This window comes from Otolemur garnettii, unplaced genomic scaffold (genome assembly GCF_000181295.1).
Source record: "Otolemur garnettii isolate 467f Iridium unplaced genomic scaffold, OtoGar3 scaffold00090, whole genome shotgun sequence".
Taxonomy (NCBI): Eukaryota; Metazoa; Chordata; class Mammalia; order Primates; family Galagidae; genus Otolemur; species Otolemur garnettii.
Genome location: NW_003852485.1, coordinates 1,017,908 through 1,042,520, shown reverse-complemented (window position 1 = coordinate 1,042,520; position 24,613 = coordinate 1,017,908). Strand labels below are relative to the sequence as shown.

Here is a 24,613-nt window from a genome sequence, read left to right as displayed (position 1 = left end):
AGAGAGAGAGAACAAAAAAACAAGTTTATATGTAGGAAAAATGTTTTCCTACTTGTTAGAAATACAATATTCAACTTAAAGTGCTTAAATTTGTTTTATAGACGTATTTAATTCACTATGTAACTTCAAAAATAAATTCATGCTGATATTTGCTTTTACAAAAGGGATATTTTCCTTTTTTTTGCAGTTTTTGGCCAGACTGGGTTTGAACCTGCCACCTCTGGCATATGCGGCTGGTGCCCTACTCCTTTGAGCTGCAGGTGCCACCCCTAAAAGGTATATTTTAAAGCAAACAGTATTTTTAAATTATGAATATTAAATAGACTATTACATTTGGAAACCTGAATTCTTATTTTAAGAAATAATTCTGTAAATAATTAAAAATTACCAATATTGAATGGCCTAGTTCAGTAGTGTTTTGACATCAACTCATAGAGGGAATTATTAAATTTTCAAAAAATTTTCCTGCCAGTGGTTGTTACATTGGATAGCACGAAATGGGCCATAGGAGGAGCAATCCAACCATGGAAATGGGTAAACATTATAAATTAGGGTCTCTCTTTTTTAAAATGAGGTTAAACAGGTATAGGCACACTACTAGTCGAGTTTCTAAGACTTTATGAGATATTTTTGTAAAACATATTCTTAATAAACATTTTGTTAAAAACTGTAAGTGAACTGAATAATTTTTAAAAAAAAGGTTCTGAGAACTTGTAAGTTACTTTCTACAAAGAGAATGAAGAGGCTCGGTGCCTGTGGCTCAAGTGGCTAAGGCACCAGCCATGTACACCCAAGGTGGCGGGTTCGAATCCCGAGCCCGGGCCCGCCAAACAACAATGATGGCTGCAACCAAATAATGGCTGGGCGTTGTGGCAGGTGCCTGTAGTCCCAGCTACTTGGGAGGCTGAGGCAGGAGACTCACTTGAGCCCAGGAGTTGGAGGTTGCTGTGAGCGTGATGCCATTGCACTCTACCCAGGGGGATAGCTTGAGGCTCCGTCTCAAAAAAAAAAAAAAAAAAAAAAAAAAGAGAATGAAGAGTGCCTTTTGTTTTAAGATAGACACACATTCTCTCAACATACAATTCCCTCTTAGTAAGACTTATTAGATAGGTGTGCTCTCCTACATTTATGTAATTATTATATCCTATCCAAAAGTTTAATCTGAGATTTTTCATCTCTCTAACATACTTATCAAATTCTACAACATACGACTTCTCTTGCACTGACAATGATTTCTTTCCTAGAGTTGGAAGGGTATATAAAGATAGCTGGTAATTTCTCCACAACACTAGAACAAAACAAGATTGTGCATGTTCTTTTGTTACAAGGTTTGGCTCAGATTATTTTTAACCATCCAATGATTTTACTAATTTTATTTAATATATTCCTGCAAGTGATAGTGCTCAAATTATATATGTCAGGCAAGTTACATACCGGTAAACAACTCTGATTATTCACAATTGCAACCACGGTAGGGTCAAGATAAGTAAGATACATCCATATTTAGTTATTTGCTTTGTTTAAAAACTTTTAAAACTTATTAAAATCTGCAATAAAACTCAAAGATGTCAAGCTATAACAAAGTCTGGGTTTTGTTGTTATAGGGCAGGGAGAATAATAATTAAATAAAATGGGGAATCACTGAAGATGCAATTTTGTTTCAACAGTTAATTCAATGTAATAAATATACCTAGAGTTAAGTAGAGGAACAGGGGAAATCCCTGATGTAAGACAAATTGGTACGGTTGTACTTCATTAGATAGGATTGTTATTTAATTAATATATGTTAAACATGGTAACATTAAAACTTTGATGATTTTTTTAAGACCTTAAGATAAGATCTCAGACTTTCGCGTTTAGCCCAGTGCTAGAAACAAATACATTTTTATCTCAATGTAAGACAAAATATCTTATAAGACAATAAAAAAAGTTGACTCTAAAAACATTATTTTAATATTTCACTGAACAAATGAATGTAGGCCAAGTCTAATGAATATTCATTGATGTCAGTTAAATTGGAATTATTTACAACAAACCAAACGTTGAAATATACCTTTAGCTTATGCTCTTTTCTATTGATGATAACAGCTGTAATCTGTTGGTCCATAAAAATTAGAATAGTACAAAGCAAAGCTGGAATAATAGCAGCTATTACTGTCCACCACGGATTTGGACCTAAAGGTGTAACGAACCAGCCACGGTCATCTCTCGTGGGCTGTAAAAAGTGAACGAATATACATAGTTATTAACTGGATTACAGATATCTAATCAAATTAAGTCTTACAGATACTACAAGGAAAGTCCTAATTATAAACTGATGAGCTGAGTGGGCTAGAATTAATAATAATATTACTCAAAAAGCATTTATAAGGTAACTGTAAATAAGTTGCAGTAAATATTTTAGCTCATTTTTTCTTTATAACATCCTGATACAGAAGATGATATAGACAAGGAAACTGAGGCAGAGAGAAAACTGAGGCATAGACGAGAAAACTCATCTCAGGATAAGGAATTGGCCTGAGGTCACTCCAAAAACTCTGGTTGAGCACACTCCGAAACTCTGAAATGCTCCAAAATCCAAAACTTTTTGAACTTCAACATAATACTACAAGTGGAACATTCCACACCTGATCTCACGTGATAGGTCACATATATTATTAAAAATATAGCATAAAAATTACCTTCAAGCTACATGTATGAATTAGATACAAACATAAATGGATTTTGCTTTTAGACTTGGATTTCATCCCTAAGGTATCTCATTATGTATTTGTAAATAATTCAGAATCCAAAAACATCTGAAACACTTTTGGTTCCAAGCATTTTGGATAAGGGATCCATTAGTAGCATGGCCAAAATTACTATTCCAGTCCTATCTTTATCTATTTCTCAAGTCCTAACTGCAATTCTGTATCAAGATAATGCATTGCCCTTAGTTTTGAAATATTTCCTTCTCTGTTATGAGGGTGATATATAGATACATCAGCTGGGACAGTTGACAGGGAATTTTTTCCAAACAACCATTAGGTTTTCTATTTTGTAATTCTTATTCTTTTAATAGTAGACCAAAATTTTAGTCAATGTTGTGTGTATTTTCTGCTCTACTAATCTATAGTCAATACATTTTCATACAAACCATAAATACTAGGATTACAGATATCATTTAAATGAAGATTAGACCTATTTGATATGGAGAGATAGACAGTAAAGTAATAGGATGAATTCACCTTGAAAACACTTGGTACTTGCAGTTTTGGAGATGGGATCCCAATGGCATAGTCAATTAAAACCATACACAGAATGGTAAGAAAAACAGCAAAGTCACTCACTATGGATCGAACCTAAAAAATAATGAAAACACTTGTCACTTGAAGGAGCTATAAATATTGAGAAGTACTCAGGAAAGTAATGTAGAGTCACACATTATAAACACTTTATGACATAATATCATAATATTATTTTTATGCATACTATAAGATTACCATTAGCTCTGTCAGAACCTGAACGTATGTTTATGTGTTGCTGTCGTTAAGACTGGTAGGCACACGAACTTTCCAGAATGAGGCATTATGGGGTAGCTCCATGACGGTTGTGCTATTTTCGATATTTATTTAAAATCGAAGTTTATTATGAACTCAAGTGTGTGAATATTTAAAACACAGAATGAAGTGCCATGGACAGAATTTGGCTGAATTTTAGGGCTCTTTCTCACATAAGTATTATTTTAATAGAATAAACCTCAAGTATGGTAAGATAAAAATTATATGTTTTTATTGAAGAAGCATAATGTTTTAGTTTATCTATAAGTATGGCCATTGGAGTGGGCAAAGCCAATTTTTAAAGCCATTTTTCATTTATAAAGCCAATTGTGAGCAAATATCCTCTTACGATTATCAACATGATCTGGTTTCTTTCGATCTGCCTTTTGACATATACACAAAAACACACAAAATGCTTGAGATATTGTTTCAATTTATAAAAAAAAAATTGCATTCATCAGACTATGGTTTTGGCAGGAAAATCTTCTACCTTAGGGAAGGAGGAGGTGACAGAAAAAGAAGCCCTCTGTGGAAGGAACAGTTCTTGAAACATTTTCCCAGAGTGTAATTTTGATTATAATCTATAGCTCATCCCTAAAAAGCTTGTTTCCTTGTTTCTTTTCTTTTTTTCCCCCCTTTTTTGGCGGAATCAGACATTATAGGTGTTACTTTGCAGTGTTAAATATTGAACTAAGCTGTTTCTCTGTTTACTTTCCTTTCCAAATATGCAGATGCAAACGTGGTGGGTTGGGGGAGCGACTGACACTTTCAAACACTGAAAAAGAGAACAGTGTTCCAATGAGTCTTGTGGGGGCTTTCCCAATTAGAGAACATAGCATAGGTTCCTCTGAGGTATCTGTCATGCTGGAATAGTTCCCGCTGTTCACTGGGCAAGAAAGTGACAATCAGTAACACAATGTGTGCTGTGAAGCTCCAAAAACCACAGTGGGAAAGTGGGAGTTGATCCTTGGGGGTCTCAGTGAGGAGAAAAACCTACCGACACGTGCACTCCTGGCACCTGCATCGCAAAATGCTTTCTTGTCAGCCCCCCCATTCCCCTGCCCCTAACCCGGCAGCCCACTCACACGAAAGCCTTGCAGCGGCTTCCTGTACTACAGCAATTATTCTTTCTTGCATCCTAAAACGTGTAAGATTTCATAACCTGTTGTGTGTTAGTTTACAATTAGATCAGAAAAATTAAATAGTCTGAGTACCTTGGTTGGAAAATACCGGCTAGTCTTGAACTGCTTCAGGGTGGCTGAGAGAGTCACTGTGGAAAAGAACAGAATCACTGACCAAAATAGAACATCTGGGACGTATGGATGGTCGTGGCCGCAGGCTCTTCCCACATACTCTCCATGCAACGACTTGCACTCCTGCCCGAGGAAGTACAACAAGGGGAACTATTAAGAAAAGAACTGTATGCATTTCTTTCAGAAAACTAACATCTTCTGATCAACTGCAATGAGATGTTGAAGCTTTTCACTGATGCCTCTCACAGTGATTTAAAGAACATTACATAATGCTTTTCAAATGGTATCACATAGGCCCTGAAAAAATATCAAAGATTTATATTATGTAAAATTTGAACATGAACCATTCTAAAATTTTTGATTTAAATCTTTAAAATGAATTGATTTTCCAATTAGTATGTATTCTGTTAGTGTATTAGTAATTAGTATCTTCTAAGTTCCTAACACCAGAATTACTGAAAGTATGGCCCAGTTGATAGTAAATGGTTACTGAGGTCAGACACTATGGCAAGTCACTTAAATATATCCTTTTAATTATTTTTCATACCAACTCTATGAAATATGGTAGATGTTATTATTTCTATTTCTTGCCTGAGGAAACTGAGGAGATGTTAAATGTTGTGACCTCACCACTGTTGAGTGACAGCAGAGCTGTGATGAAAATATGATTCCTGAGAAGGAATGCTATTTATATTAAAGAAGAACAGTGATTTTGTAGAATTATCTAGTCCAAAAGCTACCAAGAAAAATGAGAAAAGCAACAAAAACCCTATTATATATAATTACCGAAATTAAACTATGAGTCAAAGATCAGACTATTGGACTTGGGTTGAAGAACAAAGGAGAAAAAATTACCACACAAGCAAGGCAAAGCTCACATTTACTATGACTTCTCTGTGGTCTTTTTTTTTTTCCGGTACTGTATTTCTATAAGCCCCTAAAGAATCACTTCTAATTACCATCTTAGCCATGAGGTGGCAGCAGAGTCACAAAAATTTTCTTTCTCCAAGGAAAACATTAAAAACTATTTTGAAAGAAAAAAAATTCTTTTAAACTCACTTTGGTTTCTTTTATTTTATTTAAAAATTAGATTGCTAAAGTATTTCTTTTTCATTTCAAAACACACAAAATAATGGTTTAAATGATCCAGTGACCTCATTAGTCTTTGAGGTATGCTGGACCTGAACAAAAATTGAATTGTACAAAGAGATGTTACAGAAAACTATAGACTTATAGATAGATCGCCAACACAGAGCCTTCCTGATGAATCCGGTATCAGGCCTTGTAATTCCTGTATAGCAGAAGACAAGTGCCTTTGAAAGAGTCTAAAATAAATCACAAATAGCTACATTGTTACCTAGAAGCAAACAACTATTTAAAGCCACTTTAAGTAGCTAGCCACCCTAAACCTAAGATCCTTGAGAAACATAGTTATTACACCTTATAACTGTGTAAAACAATCTGTTTCCTTTTCTAATCTAACTGCACAAACCTTCCATGATAGCTAGAGTTGAATTCTCATTATCCACGTTAAGCTAACATAGAGAACTATAGCTTGGATAATTGAAAAACCACAGAAAAATCCCCTAGGCCTTAATTATAGCTTTAATTTTCCTTCTTTCAAAATTCCATAAAAATAGATGAAGAAGCAAAAATGAATCCTTGTGTTTTTCAGCCTCTTCTCCTGCGCCTGTCTAGAGATGCGAGCACAGGGATCGCCAAGCAAGAGAATGGATAAGCACAATTATCAGATAATAGGCAGGGACTAAAAGTTCCATGATAAACACATTATCTATACATTTGTGAGCATCTTCAGTCATTTGTGCAGGTACAAAAATAGTCTAAATGATCCTTGGATTTGGCTGAATCTCGGTCTCAATTTTTCAGAACAAAGATGCTATTTAAAGGATCACTGTCTTATACTCTATAATAAATTGCCATTGGCCTACCTAGTTACTTCACAGCAAATTTGAAAATGTTATTTATTTTTCTGCTTTTGGAAGAAATGGGGAGTTAATTTCAAAAAAGAAAAATTATGACCTATTAAATGTGACATTTATTTTCAGGTTTATACTAATCATACCCCTAACGCAGACACACGTGCACGTGTACATGCACACGCACACATATACATGTGCACACACACATGAGAACAAGTCCTGAAATTTAGAAGTGAAAACCAAATCCAAATCCTGCTTTCTTCTTTTTAGTCTAACATATGGTTTCACTTGCAATGGGTACTCAAAAAATGCTTGTTGACAAACTGATTTCTACTAATTACTCTTCAAACACATTTTAAGTTTCAACAATTCTATAAGTTGGCAAAAATTACGTTTGATAAAATAAGAAATTAAAGTTGGAATTAGTGTCCTGCCCCTTATATTTGTACAAGCTAAATATGTATTTCAGGCATTGAAACAATTCCTAACTAATTGCTAGTTAAATGCTTGTAAGTATTTTAAATCTTGCCTAAGGTTCTTTATAATGGCCTATTTCAAGATACGGCTAAAAATACCTGATTCTAAGTATTCTAGTTTGTCATAAATATTTGCACTAAGTCGTAAATATGTGAGATGAAACTATTTTTCAAAATGGTCATTGAGTATTTATCAAATATTTAACATCTACTATGCGTACGTGTGCAGCAGTTTAGGCGAATCAAAGAAAGCTTCAGGTCTTTGCCCTCACTGAGTTGGCAAGGAATAAAACGTAATTCATGAGCTATGTAACAAGTTAATAAAACAATTCTAGATCTACCAAATAAATAATTGTAAATTAAATTTATATCACTGTTTTAAGAAAATTAGTTGAAATAGCCATTCACTCAGGGCTTAATATTAATAGAGTACTTATAATGAAGGTATGACTGATTATTCTGAGGAGGAAAAACTAATTAAGACAAAAATTTTTAAGGACTTAAAATTCAAAAGTTAATTTTATTATCTAGCATTCCCTTTAGTTATAAAGGCTATTTCTGATCAATTATCAATTATAAAACTTCTAATGAAAAATAATATAAAAATTCCTGCCAGAAGGTTAATAGCTAGTATAGAACTTGAAAAAAATATTTAAAAAAACCACAATGCTACATTTGCTTTGATTGCAAAATAGTTTTCACTGACACTACATAACTTGAAAGGTCCCTTGATCTTTTAATATCTAAAATTAATTCATAGTTAGCCAGATCGACTATGCCGTAAGTCTGTCTCTTGGAAGGTTATTATTAAGGATATGCTAATACATTGAATAATATTATATTTAATATTAAATTATTAGAAAATCTGAAACATATAATAAATTATAAATATTTACAGAAGGTATTATTTAGTTGTTGGGTGTTTTTGTTTTTATTTTTTTTGAGACAGTCTGACAATGTGGCCCCAGTCTAGAGTGCCTTGGCTTCAGCCTCACTACAGCAACCCCAAACTCCCAGGTTCAAGCAATTCTCCTGCCTCAGCCTCCTGAGTAACTGGGACTACAGGTGCCTACTACAACACCTGGCTAATGTCCTATTGTTAGTTGAAACAAGGTCTTGTTCTTGCTCAGGCTGTTTTCAGACTCCTGAGTTCAAGGGATCCTCTTGCCTAGAATTACAGTTGTGAGCCACTCATCCAGATGGATTATTTAGTTCTAAGGGATGTCAAGACAAAGGACACAAGCAAGGACTTTTGGATATAATACAGTTTACAAAAGGGGAGTATAAGTAAAAGACCCACTACTGAACGAATCCACCTTGATCCTACATTTAAGGTCCGAATGACCATAGCATTCTTTCTTGATCAGCTCAAATTTCTTTTACTGTTCAATTTAAATGGCTCTTTGAGTGGAAGCAGCCTAGCAATGCCATTTTTCTTGGGAAAAATCGATGGAACAGAATAAACATTAACAATAACAGAACAACAAGAGTTGTTTATCCATTTTGCTGATGGATAGAATTTGAGCTTACCCAGGTAAGTAAAGTGGCAGAAGCTTTGGACTATAATGTTCGTGACAGGGAAGAACAGGAAAGAAACTAAGGCCACTCGGGTTTTAACATAAAAGCAGAATACTTTTTCAAATTCTAAGATTTAATGAAACAGAAGTAGAGGATAGAAATATATATAAGAAAAGAGCAAATGTCATAATAGATGGATAAAAACTGACAAAATGCAGCTATGAGAGAAAAAGAAATCAGTAAGTAGAGAAAAAGCAAAGATAAAACAAAGGTACAGGATTTAACTGTTGCAGGTAAAATATGTTTGTATTCCCTTTATTTTGAGTGGGAGATAATGAAAGTGAGAAAGATCTTGTTAAGAGAGGTAGTAGAATTTTGGGAAGAAAAGCAACTTTTGTTCTTCCCAAAGCCTTTAGTATTTACACTAAAATATTAAAAACATCCCCTCCCCCTCAGCATGTTCTGAACAGCTGGAGCAGTATTACAGAGCAAAGTAAAAGCATTCGGAGTTCTTTCCACAGAAGGCAGACTTAGTTCTGCCATATGGTTTCATTTAGGTCAACACCACTCGTATTTAATGTGCTTTCATTTCATTTCAGTCATATCATTCTGTATACGTGGGCTTTTAGAGTGATTTAGTTCTGCTATTAGAAACACTTTAATTTAATCACGAAAGGTCACTCTGGTTTACTGATGCATATCTGAAATGGACCGAATTAAAATTAAAACAAATCTATCACTTTTCTAACATTATGCATTCAAAAAAAAATTTACCTTTGTGGCAATAACTGATTTAAAATGTGAACAAAAGCCCTTACAGTAATGACTCAAGATATGACTTGTTTTTCAATGTTTTACTTACTGACACAGTTAAGTTCTCCCAAATTATGTCAGAGGCAGAAATATTGGACTCTCTCCATTCCTTCAATGTATCATTGCTGGGATTATGTGGTTCGACACAGTTACACCTGAAAAGGCGAAATAGTATTTTTTATGAAATAAGTAGCTTTTTGTCACTGTACTCAAGCTAATCTACAATGGATTCTCCTTCCCCACTCACAACATTCCTTCATCTGAGAGACAGGTAGTGAGGTCTGCCTAAACTATTCTACAACAGATTCTTTCCAAAAATCAAAATAGATACATTGCTAGGTGGTAGCGTTTCCTAGAAGGAGAGGTCCTTATAACAACCATTTGCCCCCTAAATTATAAGTCAAAAATGACAAACATCAATTCTTATCATTAAAATATTTACCCACTTCAGTTAATATTGTATAATCATATCAATTAAAATGAAAGGAGATATTTAATTCAAATTCTAAAATTCATTTATACTTTTGCTATATAATTCAGAATTTAAAGCTAGGTTGAAATGAAAACCTGAGGTATCTAAGGATATATGGTCTTTGTGAAGAGTGGCAGTCCTGCTAAAAATCTAATCATAATACATAAGTTCTTTGAGTACCTGTGACTTATAAGGTGCCAAGCTGAATGCTGGATTGGGGTGAGAGCAGCTAGAAGAATAAAGGCTGGAAATAGTGGGACTATTATGTAGTAGAAAACACAATTTCTGACTTCATGTTCCTTATATTTTTATAAACTAAGGAGAAGATACAGGCAAAAATTACCAAAAAATTGATAGCCTTAGAAACTAACTTCAATTTATAAAATGTTTCCAAATTTCACTCAGAAACTGGGTATTTTCCCTTCAGAAAGCATTTTCTAATGGAAGCATTTCATAAATGGTGGTTAATCTCCCAGGTTAACCCATGGACACTACGTAACTTGAAAGTTATTGGTAATATTAATAGAACTATAAGACCTAATGGCCATCTCTAAAATTATTACTATAGGAAAATACCTCATAGTTTCTACTTAGTAAACTTCTCTGCCTAACCAGTAGTCTCTCTTTTGTCTTTAAATCAGGAACTTAGTCTATTTTACTTTACCACCATTTATTCGTTCTTCCAAGAGATATGTAAATTATATAAAAAACAAAACAAAACAAATCTCTACTTGAGTTGCACGATACAGACATGCCCTTGCTTTCACGAAGGGAGATTAGAGAACTCTCCAGCTGGGCTTGCTTGGGGCTAGGCCTCAAAGAGGGCAGGGGCTCCAATGAGAAAGTTGGTAATGAATGTTTTAAGGAAGTGGGATAAGGAAGTAGTAGATACTGCAGGCAGTTGTCATCACCTCCGTGACAGTAGAAACAGGAGCTCCAGGAAAAGGAAAATAATGACACCAGAGATGTGGTAATAGACGTTGATTAACACAGGTTGCTCCTAAAGCCAAGATTGGTTGTACACAGTCATAGAACACAGGCCTTTATGTTAGCATGGTCATTTACTGGCTCTGTGACCATGGGCAAATTGCTTACCCACTCTAAATCTTGGTTTCCTCATATGTAAAATGTGGATGAAAATGCTTACTTACTAGAGCTATTGTAGTAATAAATAACCTGATTATGTAGATAGATATGATATGATATGTACTAGGTGCCTGGTATACATTTAGGTGGTTTGGGAATTGTGGCTACTAACATCATGGCCGATGATCATCACATCCAGGTTGTCACAAAAGATACTGGATCACCATTTTTCTTTTTGGCTGAGTAGTATTCCATACTAGGTATACACCACATTTTATTAATTCATTCATGTATTAGTGGGCGCTTGGGTTGTTTCTACATCTATGCTATAGTGAATTGTGCTACTACAAACATTCAAATGCCAGTGTCCTTTTCACAAAACAATAGAGGCTGGTGTGGATGTGGAGAGAAAGGAACTCTTACACATTGTTGATGGGACTGTAAACTAGCACAACCTTCATGGAAAATCATATGGAGATACATCAAAAAACTTACAGCAGACCTACCATTTGATCCAGTAATCCCACTGCGATTGCTGGGTGTATACCCAAAGGACAAAGGTCATTTTATAAAAAGTCCCTGTTTAATTTGAAGGTAGGTCGTTAGATCACTACGCAAATACATTAAAGATAATATATGCATGTAAAGGATAATTTAGTTTAAAAAAGATAAATTATTTAAAACCATTAAATCACTGAATATTTTCTAAAATTAATAGTCAACTTTGACTTCTGGTTTATGGAGGACTGAACATAGTACTTAGTTTTTCTCATTAACTAAAATTAATTAAGCAAAGGACTAATATGAAAAAGAGACATTAGGGGAGACATCAGCAAAAATATATAAACAAAACAGAAAAATCACATGAAAGCAGGATGTCTGCTAAAGCATAACAGAATAATTATAATAGCAATAGTTACTTTTACATATAATCTTTAAAATAGTTAGTATTATTTATGTGAAAAGATTGAGGTCCATGTGTTTTGGCCTAGGTTACACAGGTAGAAAAATTTGAGCCAGACATTGAACCTAAGTAGTCTACTCTTAATTAGTGACTAGAATGTACTGTATATCTCCTTCCAGCTGCAGTTGAGAAGGGATCTGGCCTGCCCAGTAGAATTTCAAGAGGCTCTGAACTCATAGAAATAAGAGGTAGTGCTGAAAACAAGGGAACTGAGAGTATGAATACACTACTGTTGATTCCAGAAATTCTCCTCCCACTAACACAAACTCAATTCACATACCCTTTCTTCCCAGAATGGCATCTGACTCCATGGAGGATCTCTCCAAGAAAAAACAAGGGGTCAATAGGATAGTATGATTTAATTCTTGGGGAATCTTAAAGACATTCAAGCAGAGAAGGCAAGAGGAAAAAAAGAAACCAATTCTAGGAAAAATAAAAGTCTGTAAAAGAAAGGTGCATGATCCAAAGAGAAAGACAACCAAAATGGGGAGGGATTTCAAGCCTCTCATGAAGTGTTGAAAAGAATTCATTTGACAATGATGCTAAAAACATTGTTTTCTTTTCTTCACAATATTTTGTTTTAGTTATTTTCTTAGTGGTAGCTGTAGGGCTAAGAATTTACCCAACTATTAAGTTCCACTAATTGCTAGCTAATTGTTCCATTGTGTTTTACAATGCCCTGGGGCATAAATTGCTCTGGTGTTTTGATCCAGTTAAACCCCAATCTTTTTGCAGAGGTAGTTTTTTGAGGTCACTAAGTTTGCTCTGACCCAGGAGGTCTTTTCTTACCTCCTTCTTTTCCTGGCGCTCTCTGGTATACAAGGTTGCCTGTGGTTTAGCTTGTATCTCTCATTCAGGTACCAATTTTCTCTTAATCGCTTTCCATCAAAACTCACATTATTTTTGAGAACCCCTTTAAGCTTGAACTTCCCTTTACCGTGTTTCAAATAAAGTCAGCTCCTTAGGGGAGAGTTGCAGTGCTCACATGGGCAAAATCTCTGAGATATAACTCCAGAGCTGAGGGTGGGGCAATGTTGTGCTTTTCTCTGAATGACTCCCCTACTTTAGGTGCAAGGAGCTAAGGGGAGGCAACTATCAGGGTCTTGTTAATAACTGGGGTCTCTAGCATTCTCAGTGTTCCATGCTTGATTAAAGCCTCTGCCTTTTTAGTGGGTGAAAGAAGAGACCCCAGTCTTTCAGATGCACAGACCTGGAATTTAGCTTCTGAAGAGAAAGGTGGGGAGGACAAGAAAAGCTGGCAGCCTTCGCCTCCTGGGAAAACAGTTAACCTCAATGGGAAACTGAGGGAGAGGAAACCCTATGTTCTTAGCTATACTTGCCCAGAGTGAAGCTTCTGTTATGCTGAGCTGGGAGGGGAGGAAGGAAAGAAGCAGGTTGTAGCTCAAGTGCCACAGACTCACTGTTCTTACCAAGATTTAGTAGATGTTCTTCTTTTAATTTCAAAAAATTAAGAAGGTACAAGGTTTTTTGTTACATGGATAAACTGTGCCATGCTAAAGTCAGAGCTTTCTGTGTACCCCATCAGAATATTATGCATTGTACTTGATAGGTAGATTTTTATCCCTCATCCCCTCTTGATATACAGTTTCCCCATTCAGGGCTGGACAGGGAACCCCATTTTCTAGGGCTAGGCAATTTCATGTTCATGTAACCCTGGTGGGACTCTTCTGAAGTGGTTTATTGCAGCCATTTTGCCATGAATGTGGAGGGCTTCATTCATTCATTTGTTAATATGCTCAATGTTGAAAAGGCTTCTTCCATCTATCAAGTCCTGGCCAAATGTAATTCTCAAGACCTTATGCCCCTAGACAAAAGACCTACACAGAGACTGCCCACTTGGGTCTTTCCCTCTGCCAGAAGCTCTGGTGCTTTTATTCCTTCTATATTCTTCTCTATCTAATAAATCCTATTTTACCACTGATCTCTAGTCAGTGGGTTCATTCTTTGAATCCTGAGACGAAGGACCTACTGCAGAAAGAAATTACATCAACACCATTACTCCCCTTTTTAGTTTTTGATATCCGTTATTGTTCTTTATGACCATTTACATATCTTTCATGTAGCTCCCACTTACAAGTGAGAAACGTGGTTATCTGTTTTTCCATTCCTGATACTTCACTTAGGATAACGTTCTCTAGTTCCATCCAAGTTGCTGCAAATGACATTATGTCATTGCTTTTTATTGATGAGTAGTACTCCATAAGAGACATCTATCATATTTGGCTTATCCACTCATCAGTTGCTAAGCACTTATTTTTGCTATTGTGAAATGTGCTACAATAAACATTTGAGTACAAGTGACTTTTTAATGTAGTGACTTGTTTTCCTTTGGGTAGATACCCAGAAGTGGGATTGCTGAACTGAATGATTGCTTTACTTTTAGTTCTTTGAAACATCTCCACACTGCTTTCCATAGTGGTTGTACAACAGTGCGTAATTTGTCCTTTTTTCACCATCCCATTCTTCCTGGATATTAGCCCTCCTCCAGCTGTTTAGTTTACAAGTGAATATTTTCTCCTTTTTTATTGCTTGTCTATTCCCTTGGCTGGTCATGTTCCATTCTGTGCAGAAACTTTTTAGTTTAATTAAATGCCATTTATTTATTTTTGTTTTTGTTGTATTTGCTTTGGGAGTCTTATTCATAAATTCTTTTCCTCGGCTGATATCCAGAAGAATTTTTCCTATGTTTTCTTCTAGAATTTTTATGGTTGCAGGTCTTACATTTAAGTCCTTAACCCATCTTGAGTTAATTTTTGCATATAATGAGAGATGGGGATCCAATTTCATCCTTCTGCATGTGGCTATCCAGTTTTCTCAGCACCATTTATTGAATAGGGCATCCTTTCCCCAGTGTTATATTTTTATCTGCTTCATAAAAGTCAATTGGTTTTTGCTTCTTGGTTTTATTTCTTAGTTCTTTATTCTGTTCCATCAGTCTATGTGGCTACATTTATAGCAGTACCATGCTGTTTTGGTTACTATAGCCTTGTACTATAATTTGAAGTCAAGTACCATGTGATAACTCCAGATTTGTTGCTTTTGCTTAGGATTGCTTTAGCTATTCAGGGTCTTTTTGGGTTCCCTATGAAGCTTATGATTATTTTCTCTAGTTCCCTGGGAAATGATATTGGAATTTTAATTGAAATTGCACTGAATCTCTAAATCACTTTGGAAAATGTGGACATCTTAACAATGGTGATTCTTCTAATTCATGAACATGGGACATTTTTTCATTGTGTCAGCTACGATTTCTTTCATCAGTGTTCTGTAGTACTCCTTATAGAGATATTCTACATATCTAAGGATCTACATATCTCATATCTTAGGTATTTTAATTTCCTTGTGGTTACTGTAAATGGTATAAATGGTATTGAGTTCTTGATTTGACTCTCAGCTTGAATGTGATTAGTATTTAGAAATGTTATTGATTTGTGTGCCTTGATTTTGTAACCTGAAACTTTACTGAATTTATTTATCAATTCTAGGTGTCTTTGTTGGAGTTTTTATTTTTATTTTTTATTTTTTTGAGACAGAGTCTTACTCTGTCACCCTCAGTAGAGTGCAATGGCATCAAAGGCTCACAGCAATCTTCAGCTCTTGAGCTTAGGCAATTCTCTTGCCTCAGCCTTCCGAGTAGCTAGGACTACAGGTGCTTGCCACAATGCCCGGCTATTTTTTTGTTGCAGTTTAGCCAGGGCTGGGATTGAACTCGCAACTCTTGGTATATGGGGCCGGCACCCTACTCACTGAGCCAAAGGTGCTGCCTGAGGTTTTAGGGTTTTCTAGGTATACTATCATATCATTGGCCAACAGGGATAGTTTGATCTACTCTTTCCAACTTCGGATGCCCTTTTCTTATTTCTCTTGCCTGATTGCTCTGGCTAGGATTTCTAGCACTATACTGAATAGAAGTGGTGACGGTGGGTATCCTTGTCTTGTTTGGTTCTTATGAGATGATTTCTTTTCTTCTATTCAGTAGGATGTTGGCCAGGGGTTCACTATGTATGGCTTTTATCATTTTGCAGTATGTTCCCTCTGTGCCAGTTTGTTGAGAGTTTTTATCACAAAGTAATGCTAGATTTTATCAAATGTTTTTTCAGCAACTACTGAGATAATCATAAGCCTTTGTTTTTAATTCTGTTTATATGGTAAATCACATTTATTGATTTGCATATACTGAACTATCCTTGCATCCCTGAGATGATTCCTACTTGATCATAGTCAATTATTTTTTTGATATGCTGTTGAATTTCATTTACTAGTATTTTGTTGAGGATTTTTGCATCTATGTTCATGAAGGATTTTGGTCTATACTTTTTTGTTTTGTCCTTTCCTGGCTTTGGTATCAAGGTGATACTGGCTTCATAGAATGAATTAGAGAGGATTCTCACCTTCTCAAAGTTACAAACCAGATTTAGTAGAATGGGTACCAATTCTTTTTTGTGGGTCTAGTAGAATTTAGCTATGAATCTATCTGGTCTGGGGCTTTCTTTTTGAGAGAGTTTTTATTACTGTTTCAATTTCATTATTAGCTATTCGTCTATTCAGGATTTCTATTTCCTCCTGGTTCAAGCTTAGGAAGTCATATGTTTCCAAAATTTTATCATTTGTTCTAGGTTTTCTCATTTGTGTGTGTAGAGGTTTTCATAGTAGCCACAGATGATATTTTGTATTTCTGTGGTATGTATTGTAATGTCTCTTTTTTCATTTCTGATTGACCTTATTTGAGTCCTTTCTCTTCTATTTCTGGTTAATCTAACTAAAAATCTATTGATTTTGGTTACCTTTTCAAAAAACCAATTTTTTGCTGATATTTTGTATCTTTTTTTTGTTTGTTTCCATCTTGTTTAGTTCTTCTCTGACTTATGTTATTTCTTTTCTTTAGCTTTGGTCTATTCCTCTTTTTCTGGTTCCTTAAAGTGTGACAGTAGTTCATTACTATGTGGTCTATCTTTTTCACTTAAGACTATAAAGTTCCCAGTTAACACTGCTTTTGCTGTATCCCATAGATTTTTTAATTCTTTTGTCATGATTGTCATTCAATTTGAAAAAATCTTTTGATTTACATCTTAATTTTATCATTGACCCAAGTCCTTGGACTGTTCAGCAGTAGGTTATTTAATTTTCATGATTTTGTGTATATTTGAGAGTTCCTATTGGAGTTGATTTCTACTTTAATCAACTGTAATGTGGGAAGACACAGAGAATGATTTCAGATTTTCTGAGACTTGTTTTGGGGGCTAACATGCAATCTACCTTGGAAAATGTCCCATGTGCTGATGAAAAGAATGTATATTTTGCAGTTTGGGGGGTAGAATGTTTTATAGATCTCTGCTGTGTCCATTTGTTCCAGAGTCCTCTTTAAGTCTAGGGTTTACTTATCTTCTGGCATGATAATCTGTCCAGTGAAGTGCTGAAGTTTCCCACAATTATGACACTATTTATTTATTTGCTTAGATTTAGTAGTATTTGACTTATGAATCTTGGACAGTGGATTTTCTTGAATAATTATTTTTTGTCATTTGTGGTACACCTTTAAGAAAAGTTCTAGAAACTTTTCATTATTGCTTTTTAAAATAATTTTTACCACTATGATTGTTTTACTTGGAAGAGAGTCTAAACTACTCCTTATATCACCATTCTGTAAGGATATACTCAGAATATTATTTTTATTTTTATAATTTTTTTTTTTTTTTGCAGTTTTAGCCAGGGCTGGGTTTGAACCCGCCACCTTCGACATATGAGGCTGGTGCCCTACTCCTTTAAGCCACAGGCACTACCCTAGAATATTATTTTTAAATGTCATAGGAATCATGGCATCAGAGCCATGAAGAAAGAGAAGAATCATCGCACACTGCTTGGCTCTACAGTAAAGAGTATTTACATAGCTGTAATTACATAAAGATTTTTTTTTTTTTTTTAGTTTTTAAAATCAACCTTTAGGCAAATTACTTAACCATGACTACAAAATAAGCTATATTAATAGCCACTATAATGGAATCAGGCATGAGGAGGTAGTGGGAGGAACAGAGAGTTGGAAGAAAAGATGAGAGTTATTCATCTCTTACAAGGTTGAATGTGAGGAGTCCTGTCTATGGCTGAGATAGAACAAGACATGGAAAGGCATAAATATTATTTGTGGTGATTGATTTATTTATGGTTACAGAGGTTACAGGGATGATAGACTTAAGATGTGATATAATTATATTGAAAAGGGAGATACAGTGAGGAGGATGGTTGGGGGTGGTTATAGAAAATGAGCTAAATCCATATGTATAAGAGTGAAAAGTAAATTAGTCACATTCAACATTGGTAAAATAAGAAATAGTAATACTATAAGCATATTGTGTAGAGATTTAGTGGTAGCACCAAAAATAATCAAAAACTTTGTTAAAAGTATTGCTTTTGAGTGAACTGGTGTTTTTAATTATAATCATTCTACACTATTTGTGTTTTTCAGGATATGCATGGATTATTTTTATAACAATAAAATGTATTTGAAAAAATAATTGGTTCTTGTGGCAGCTCTAAATTTACTTCCTCATTTAAGTGTGTACAAATTATCTCAAAGTCTCTTTTATATCTAGCTTTGTCTCTCCTTTTTCTCTTCTGAAAACTCAAAAATATTTGTAATCATGGTGGAATCACAGGACAATATATATTTCTCTTATTATGCCTTGTGCAATTAGAATTACATGCCTTAAATATTTGTATTATTTTCAATAGTAGAAACAGCTTATCATGTCATTGTAGGAGACTAGAAGAGACACCCCAAAATATTTCTCTTTGGCATAAGCATTCCTTTGAGCTAAAGGCTGCACCATGTGTTTCTTTCTTGCTGCCCTTATGCTGCTGCCACCCTTAAGTAATGGAGGATAGGGACTGACAGATACGTGCTTTCCTTTTTGATCCTTGAGGCAAACAGTTGTAAGCTGGATTTCATAAGCTTTCTTATAGATCCCATGAAATTAAGCATGAGTCACATGTGCTGGTCCAATTAGACAATGCAATTTCTTACCAACTTTGTCTGCTTTCTAATATCATTGTGTTGGTCTGCTCAGGATACCATAACCCATAGTCTGGGTGGCTTAAACAACAAAAATTTATTTTCTCTAAGTTCTGTGGTGGCAACATGGTTGGGTTTGAGAGAGGGTTCTCTTCCTGGCTTGCAGAAGGCAGCCTTCTTACTGTGCCCTCACATAGTAGAGAAGTAAAAGAGAGAGAGAGAGAGACCTCTCTCTACCTCTTTTTTTTTTTTTAATATAGCTGTGTACATTAATGCAGTTATGGGGTACAGTGGGCTGGTTTTAGGACCACACCTATGGTCCATCTAACAAGGGTACATGTGAATCTTTCTAAATGTAGAATATAAATGTCTTAACACAATAACTAAGAAAATGCCATGAAGGCTATATTAACCAGTTTGGGGAAAATATTTCCACCTCTTCTTATAAGGCCACGGTCCTATTGGATTAGGGCTCTGCTCTAATGACTTCACTTAAAATTAATTATCCTCTAAAGGCCCTGTCTCCAAATATAGCAACAATGATAATTAGGGCCTCAACATACAGATGGGTGTGGGGACGATTCAGTTCATAACAGTAACTCTACCTGCTCTTCACTTCTGCTCCCTAAAGTAAATTAATCTTTCAATAAGTCTCTATGTTAGGCTATTCTTTCAGGGAAACTTAGATTACAGTATGTTTTCTTCCATCTCTTTGGAAACACATTAAAAGGATCTATTGAAAGCTTACTCATCAAGGCATTAGGCACAATGCTCAATTAACTCAATAAAAATTATTGAGTGTCACACAACATACTATGCTAAGTGTAGTATTGAATAAGATAGATGTGATCCTGGGGGCTGTCTTTAAATGTAGGTGAAATATATTAAACAGCCTACGCCACTATTATTTGAACACATTTGTGAAATGTACTATAATGAAGTCTAGACTGCTAAGAAGATAAAAAAAGGAGAAGCCACACCTTGAGTCTGGGTATTCAAGGAAAACCCATCTCAGAGAGAAGCAGAATTTAGTAAGGTACAGTATGATCAGGGCATGGTGAACTAGAGGGATTAAACAGTGTCAAAGTAGCTGAAGCAGAAGGGGTAGAGGACAAGATGGGGTATGGGACTGGGAGAGGCAGAGCCCAGACTGTGTAGGCTGATTGTTGGGGAGACCTCAGTAAGTATTATGACCAAAAAAAAAAAATGAAAATATTAAGGAGCCTTTGGTATTTTTGATTAATGTTGGTTATGTAACCCTCATATAAATTCCTTATCAGTAACCAAAACGATACTTGAAATCATATTAAATATCTTTTCTAACCACAATGGTATGAAACTAGAAATTAATAACAGGAGGAATTTTAGAAAATGCACAAATACATGGGAATTAAACATCATGGGCCAATGAAGGAACTAAAAGAGAAATTAAAGAATATCTTGAGACAAACAAAAATGAAAATAAAACATACCAAAACTGTGGGACGCAGTGATAGCAGTACTCAGAGGGAAATTTATGACAATAAATACCCACATCAAAAAAGAAGATTTAAAATAAACAACCTACCATTACACCTCAAGAAAGTAGGAAAATAAGAATAAGCTAAGTCTAAAATTATTGGAAGAAAAGAAATAATCAGAGCAGAAATAAACAAAATAGAGACTAGAAAAATAATAGAACAGATTAACAAAACTAAAAGTTTAAACAAAATAAACCTGAGCTAGACTAAGGGAATAAGAAAGAAGACACAAAAATAAAATCAGAAATGAAAGACGAGACATTAAAACTGACACCACGTGAATACAAAGGGTCATAAAAGATAAAAGCAATCATGGGCCAACAAATCGAATAACCTAGAAGAAATGGATAAATTCCTAGGCATATATAACCTGAATCCTGAAGAAACAGAATATCTGAACAGACTAATGAGAAATAAGGAAATTGAATCAATAATCAAAAGCCTCCCAACTGAGAATAGCCCAGGACTTGATGGCTTTACTACTGAATTCTACAACACATTTAAAGAAGAACTAATATTAATTTTTCCCAAACTCTCCAATAATGTGAATAAGAGGGATACCATCAAACTTATTTTCTGAAGCTGACATTTTTCTTAAACTCTCCAAAAACGTGAATAAGAGGATACCACCAAACTCATTTTATGAGGCTGACATCACTCAGAAAAGAGCACAACGAGAAAAGAAAATTACAGGCCAATAGCCCAATGAACATGTTACAAAATTCTTCTAGTAAAATATGAAAAAGCCAAATTCAACTACAAATTAAAGGATTTTTCAAGTGAGTTTCATCCCAGAGATGTGAGGGTACAAATTTGTAAGTGTGATACACTACATTAACAGAATGAAGGACAAAAGCCATGTGTCATGACAACAGATGCATAAACGCATTTCACAAAATCCAACATCCTTTTATGATAGAAATTCTCAATAGATTAAGTATAGAAGGAATGTTCTTCAGCACAATAGAGGCCTTATGTGATGAATTGATAGCTAACATCAGACTCAGTGGTGATGTTGAAAGTTTTTCCTCTAAGAAGGCAAGGACGGATACCACTTCTATTCAACACAGTACTGGAAGTCCTAGGCAGAGTCATTAGACAGGAGAAAGACATAAAAGGCTCCAAGTGGAGGCTTACAGATTATAACTATGGCAGCCTCCCCCAAACTGTCACCTGGGCCTGCAATGTCTTATCCTGAATCTCTTGCTCCAATTTTACAGTAGTGTCAGCGTTAAGTAAAAAAGCATCAGGTAAAAAATGGAAGGAAGGTAGGTCTTCAGACTAAAACAGGTACTCTGCAATTTTTTTCTTGCATAACTTATGAGAATCTGAAAAAAAAATCTTGCAAAGCTCAGGTTCAAGACCTCCAACTTTGTGAGGAAGAAATGTTTTCCATTTTCTTGAAGTTTTAAGATCCTTGGAGATGGTTCCAAGAACAAAAAGTATATTGATCTGGGGAGGGAGAAGGGAGGGGATATTAGGTGGAGGGAGGGGGTTTGGAGGCATCACTTCTGAGGTTTATCTTATAGGGGTACAAGTGAATCTTTCTAAGAGTAGAATGTGAACGTTTTAAAACAATAACTGAGAAAATGACATGAAGGCTGTGTTGACCAGTTTGATGGAAGTATTTCGGATTGCATGTGAAAACCCCACACTGTACCGCAGAAGTGCATTAATGATTAATGTACATAGTTACCATTCAATAAAAAAAAATAAAAAAAATAAAAAGTATATTGAGTGCAATAATGGGAGGGACAAAAATGCTACCTGTCTTTGCGTCCCCACTGGGAATCCCAGCTAACTAAGCCTATTGGAGTGAGGAAGCAGAAGAAGGCCTGGAGCTGTCTGGGGGTTTGCCGGGTAAAACAGAGGGGCCTCCTTATATATGTTTTCCACCCTCTGGTCAGGCAGCACTAACTTAGGTCCACGTGTGTGGTTGGTTGAAACTGCCATACGCCCTCTAGTCTTCTTTTAGAATTATAAAATATATTAAAATTGTTATGGAGAATAGAATAATTATTTGAGATCTTTGCCTAGGCACCATGTTTCTGATGTTTTAATGTTTCTGATTTAAATCATTTGAACGTAGAAAAGCACAGTGGACCTACCTCACATCCTAAACCAGCATTGTTGTAAATTCAAATACAGTAGACTCTCTGTAAGTTGCCCACCCAAGGGACTGTAAGTAACTAGTCAACACACAGAGGTGGTCAACACAAGGGACTAGGCACACTGTACTGATATGTACATGTGGTGTAAGGCTGGTTCCTAAAAATTAGGTCAACTTACGGAGGTGGTCATCTATGAAGGTTCTACTATGATCATATCACAGGTGGCCTTTGCATAGCAGTGCTAGCCAAAGAACTGTTAACATCATTCACTATGAGCAAGAGTTCTTTCTTCTTAGTGTAAGTTATTAACGTATTATCTGAACCTGTCTACCAAGTGGCAAGCATTCTACTATTTCAGATAGCTAACAGAATTTTCCAAATTGGTCAGTTAATTTACCTCAAGAAAAAATAGGTCTAACATTAGTTTAGTGGGAAATTATTTATATATTCTGAGAATTTGGTAAAAGCACATACACACACACACATACACACACATAAAACTAGAATGTAAAGTAGAGAAAATATGGCAAGTGTCTTGCAGAAGGAACATAACAAAGGAGAAAGCTATTACTATAGTAGATAAATGCATCTACGTATGCATGTAAGTGTATGCATACATATATATGTTTTCTATAACCACTGCATGTCTATCATATAGATCTGGCATGCATATAACTATCATGTGCATTGCAGGAGGTGTTTATGTTTTCTAGTTTAATAATTTAGTTTCCACCTTTTATAGGTGGAAGAAACCAAATGTTTGATAACTTATCCAAAGCTGTACTAATAGAATTAGACATTAATCCAGGTCTGTTTGACCCTCAAACTCCTGCTGTTATATCTATAATATGCTCCCTCTAGATGTAACTTGATGCCATTTCTATCAAGAAAGGCAAGAAAGGCTGAGATGACTACAGACTAAATGAACTCATCAGTATTTCACTGTGTGCTCCTCCCAGCATTCCCTTTCGTGACCTTGCCCCTTTAAGAAATCCCTCCAAAACACCCTGCAGCCCTGCCCTCATGGCGCAGCTACGCCACCTCCCCTACCCACAGCCCCACTGCCCACTTTCCTATATTATACAACCCCATCTGAAGCTGGTGGCCTGGCGTCTCCATTCACTCAGCTTGCTGCATGTACCCCTCCCTCAGGGCTGCGGTCTCTGCTTCCAAAGTGATTTGCACTGTTAGTGAATGCACTGGAATCACGTGTAATCTGCTTCTGGTAGAGCCTGTGCATTTCAACACTGAAACGTAAAGTGCTATGTTAGAAATCCGAAGCACAAATGTCACAGGAGAAACATTTGGGGGAGTTGAGTCTATAAAGTGGAAGTTAGTCACTTTTGTGGCTTCTTGGGAGGGCTATCTCTGGCTAATGATACTATTCATCTATAAATCAATTCTAAAATGGAAAAATATGTTTTTAATCTAGAAGATGTGTTTTATACATCACAGATGTCATGGATAGCCAAGCACATCATTGTGCTTTCCCGAGTCTGCACATTTGATATCTGAAATCTCAGCAGATAACTGTGAGGCTACTGTGTCGAAAGTTTGTGTCCGAGGCTGAAAGTACTGTGTCTGAGGCTTCTCAGAGGCTACTGTGTCGAAAGTTTGAACATGATCTCTGTGCCAACCCTTGGTGGCTCAAAGGAGGCTTCTGGGTATTCAGCTTTTATATTTTTAAACATCAAAAGTAGATATTCTATTATATCAGTACCATGCAGTAACTCATTGCACCACTGGAGCACTCAAAAGTAGATATTCTAAATAAATAAATTGAGAATAAAATGCAAAATATCCCATTTTCCTCTTTTCCCTCTATACTGATGAACTTACTCTAAATTATTACAATCTGAAACCACACAAAGGAAAGAGAAAAGAAAAATAGAAA

At 35.5% G+C, this 24,613-nt stretch overlaps 1 protein-coding gene across 5 annotated transcripts in view; it reads right to left on the bottom strand.

Moving 5' to 3' along the window:
- Positions 1-24,613, bottom strand: part of SLC4A10 (solute carrier family 4 member 10) — a 307,175-nt gene that overhangs the window by 32,508 nt on the left and 250,054 nt on the right. For all 5 annotated transcript variants that reach the window (XM_003795138.2, XM_003795139.2, XM_023516344.1 and 2 more), the window contains 4 exons: positions 9,589-9,694; positions 4,754-4,915; positions 3,228-3,341; positions 2,054-2,215 (listed from right to left, as the gene is read on the bottom strand). In XM_003795138.2, coding sequence (XP_003795186.1) covers positions 2,054-2,215; positions 3,228-3,341; positions 4,754-4,915; positions 9,589-9,694 — 544 coding nt within the window. The remainder of the gene's footprint in view (positions 1-2,053; positions 2,216-3,227; positions 3,342-4,753; positions 4,916-9,588; positions 9,695-24,613) is intronic.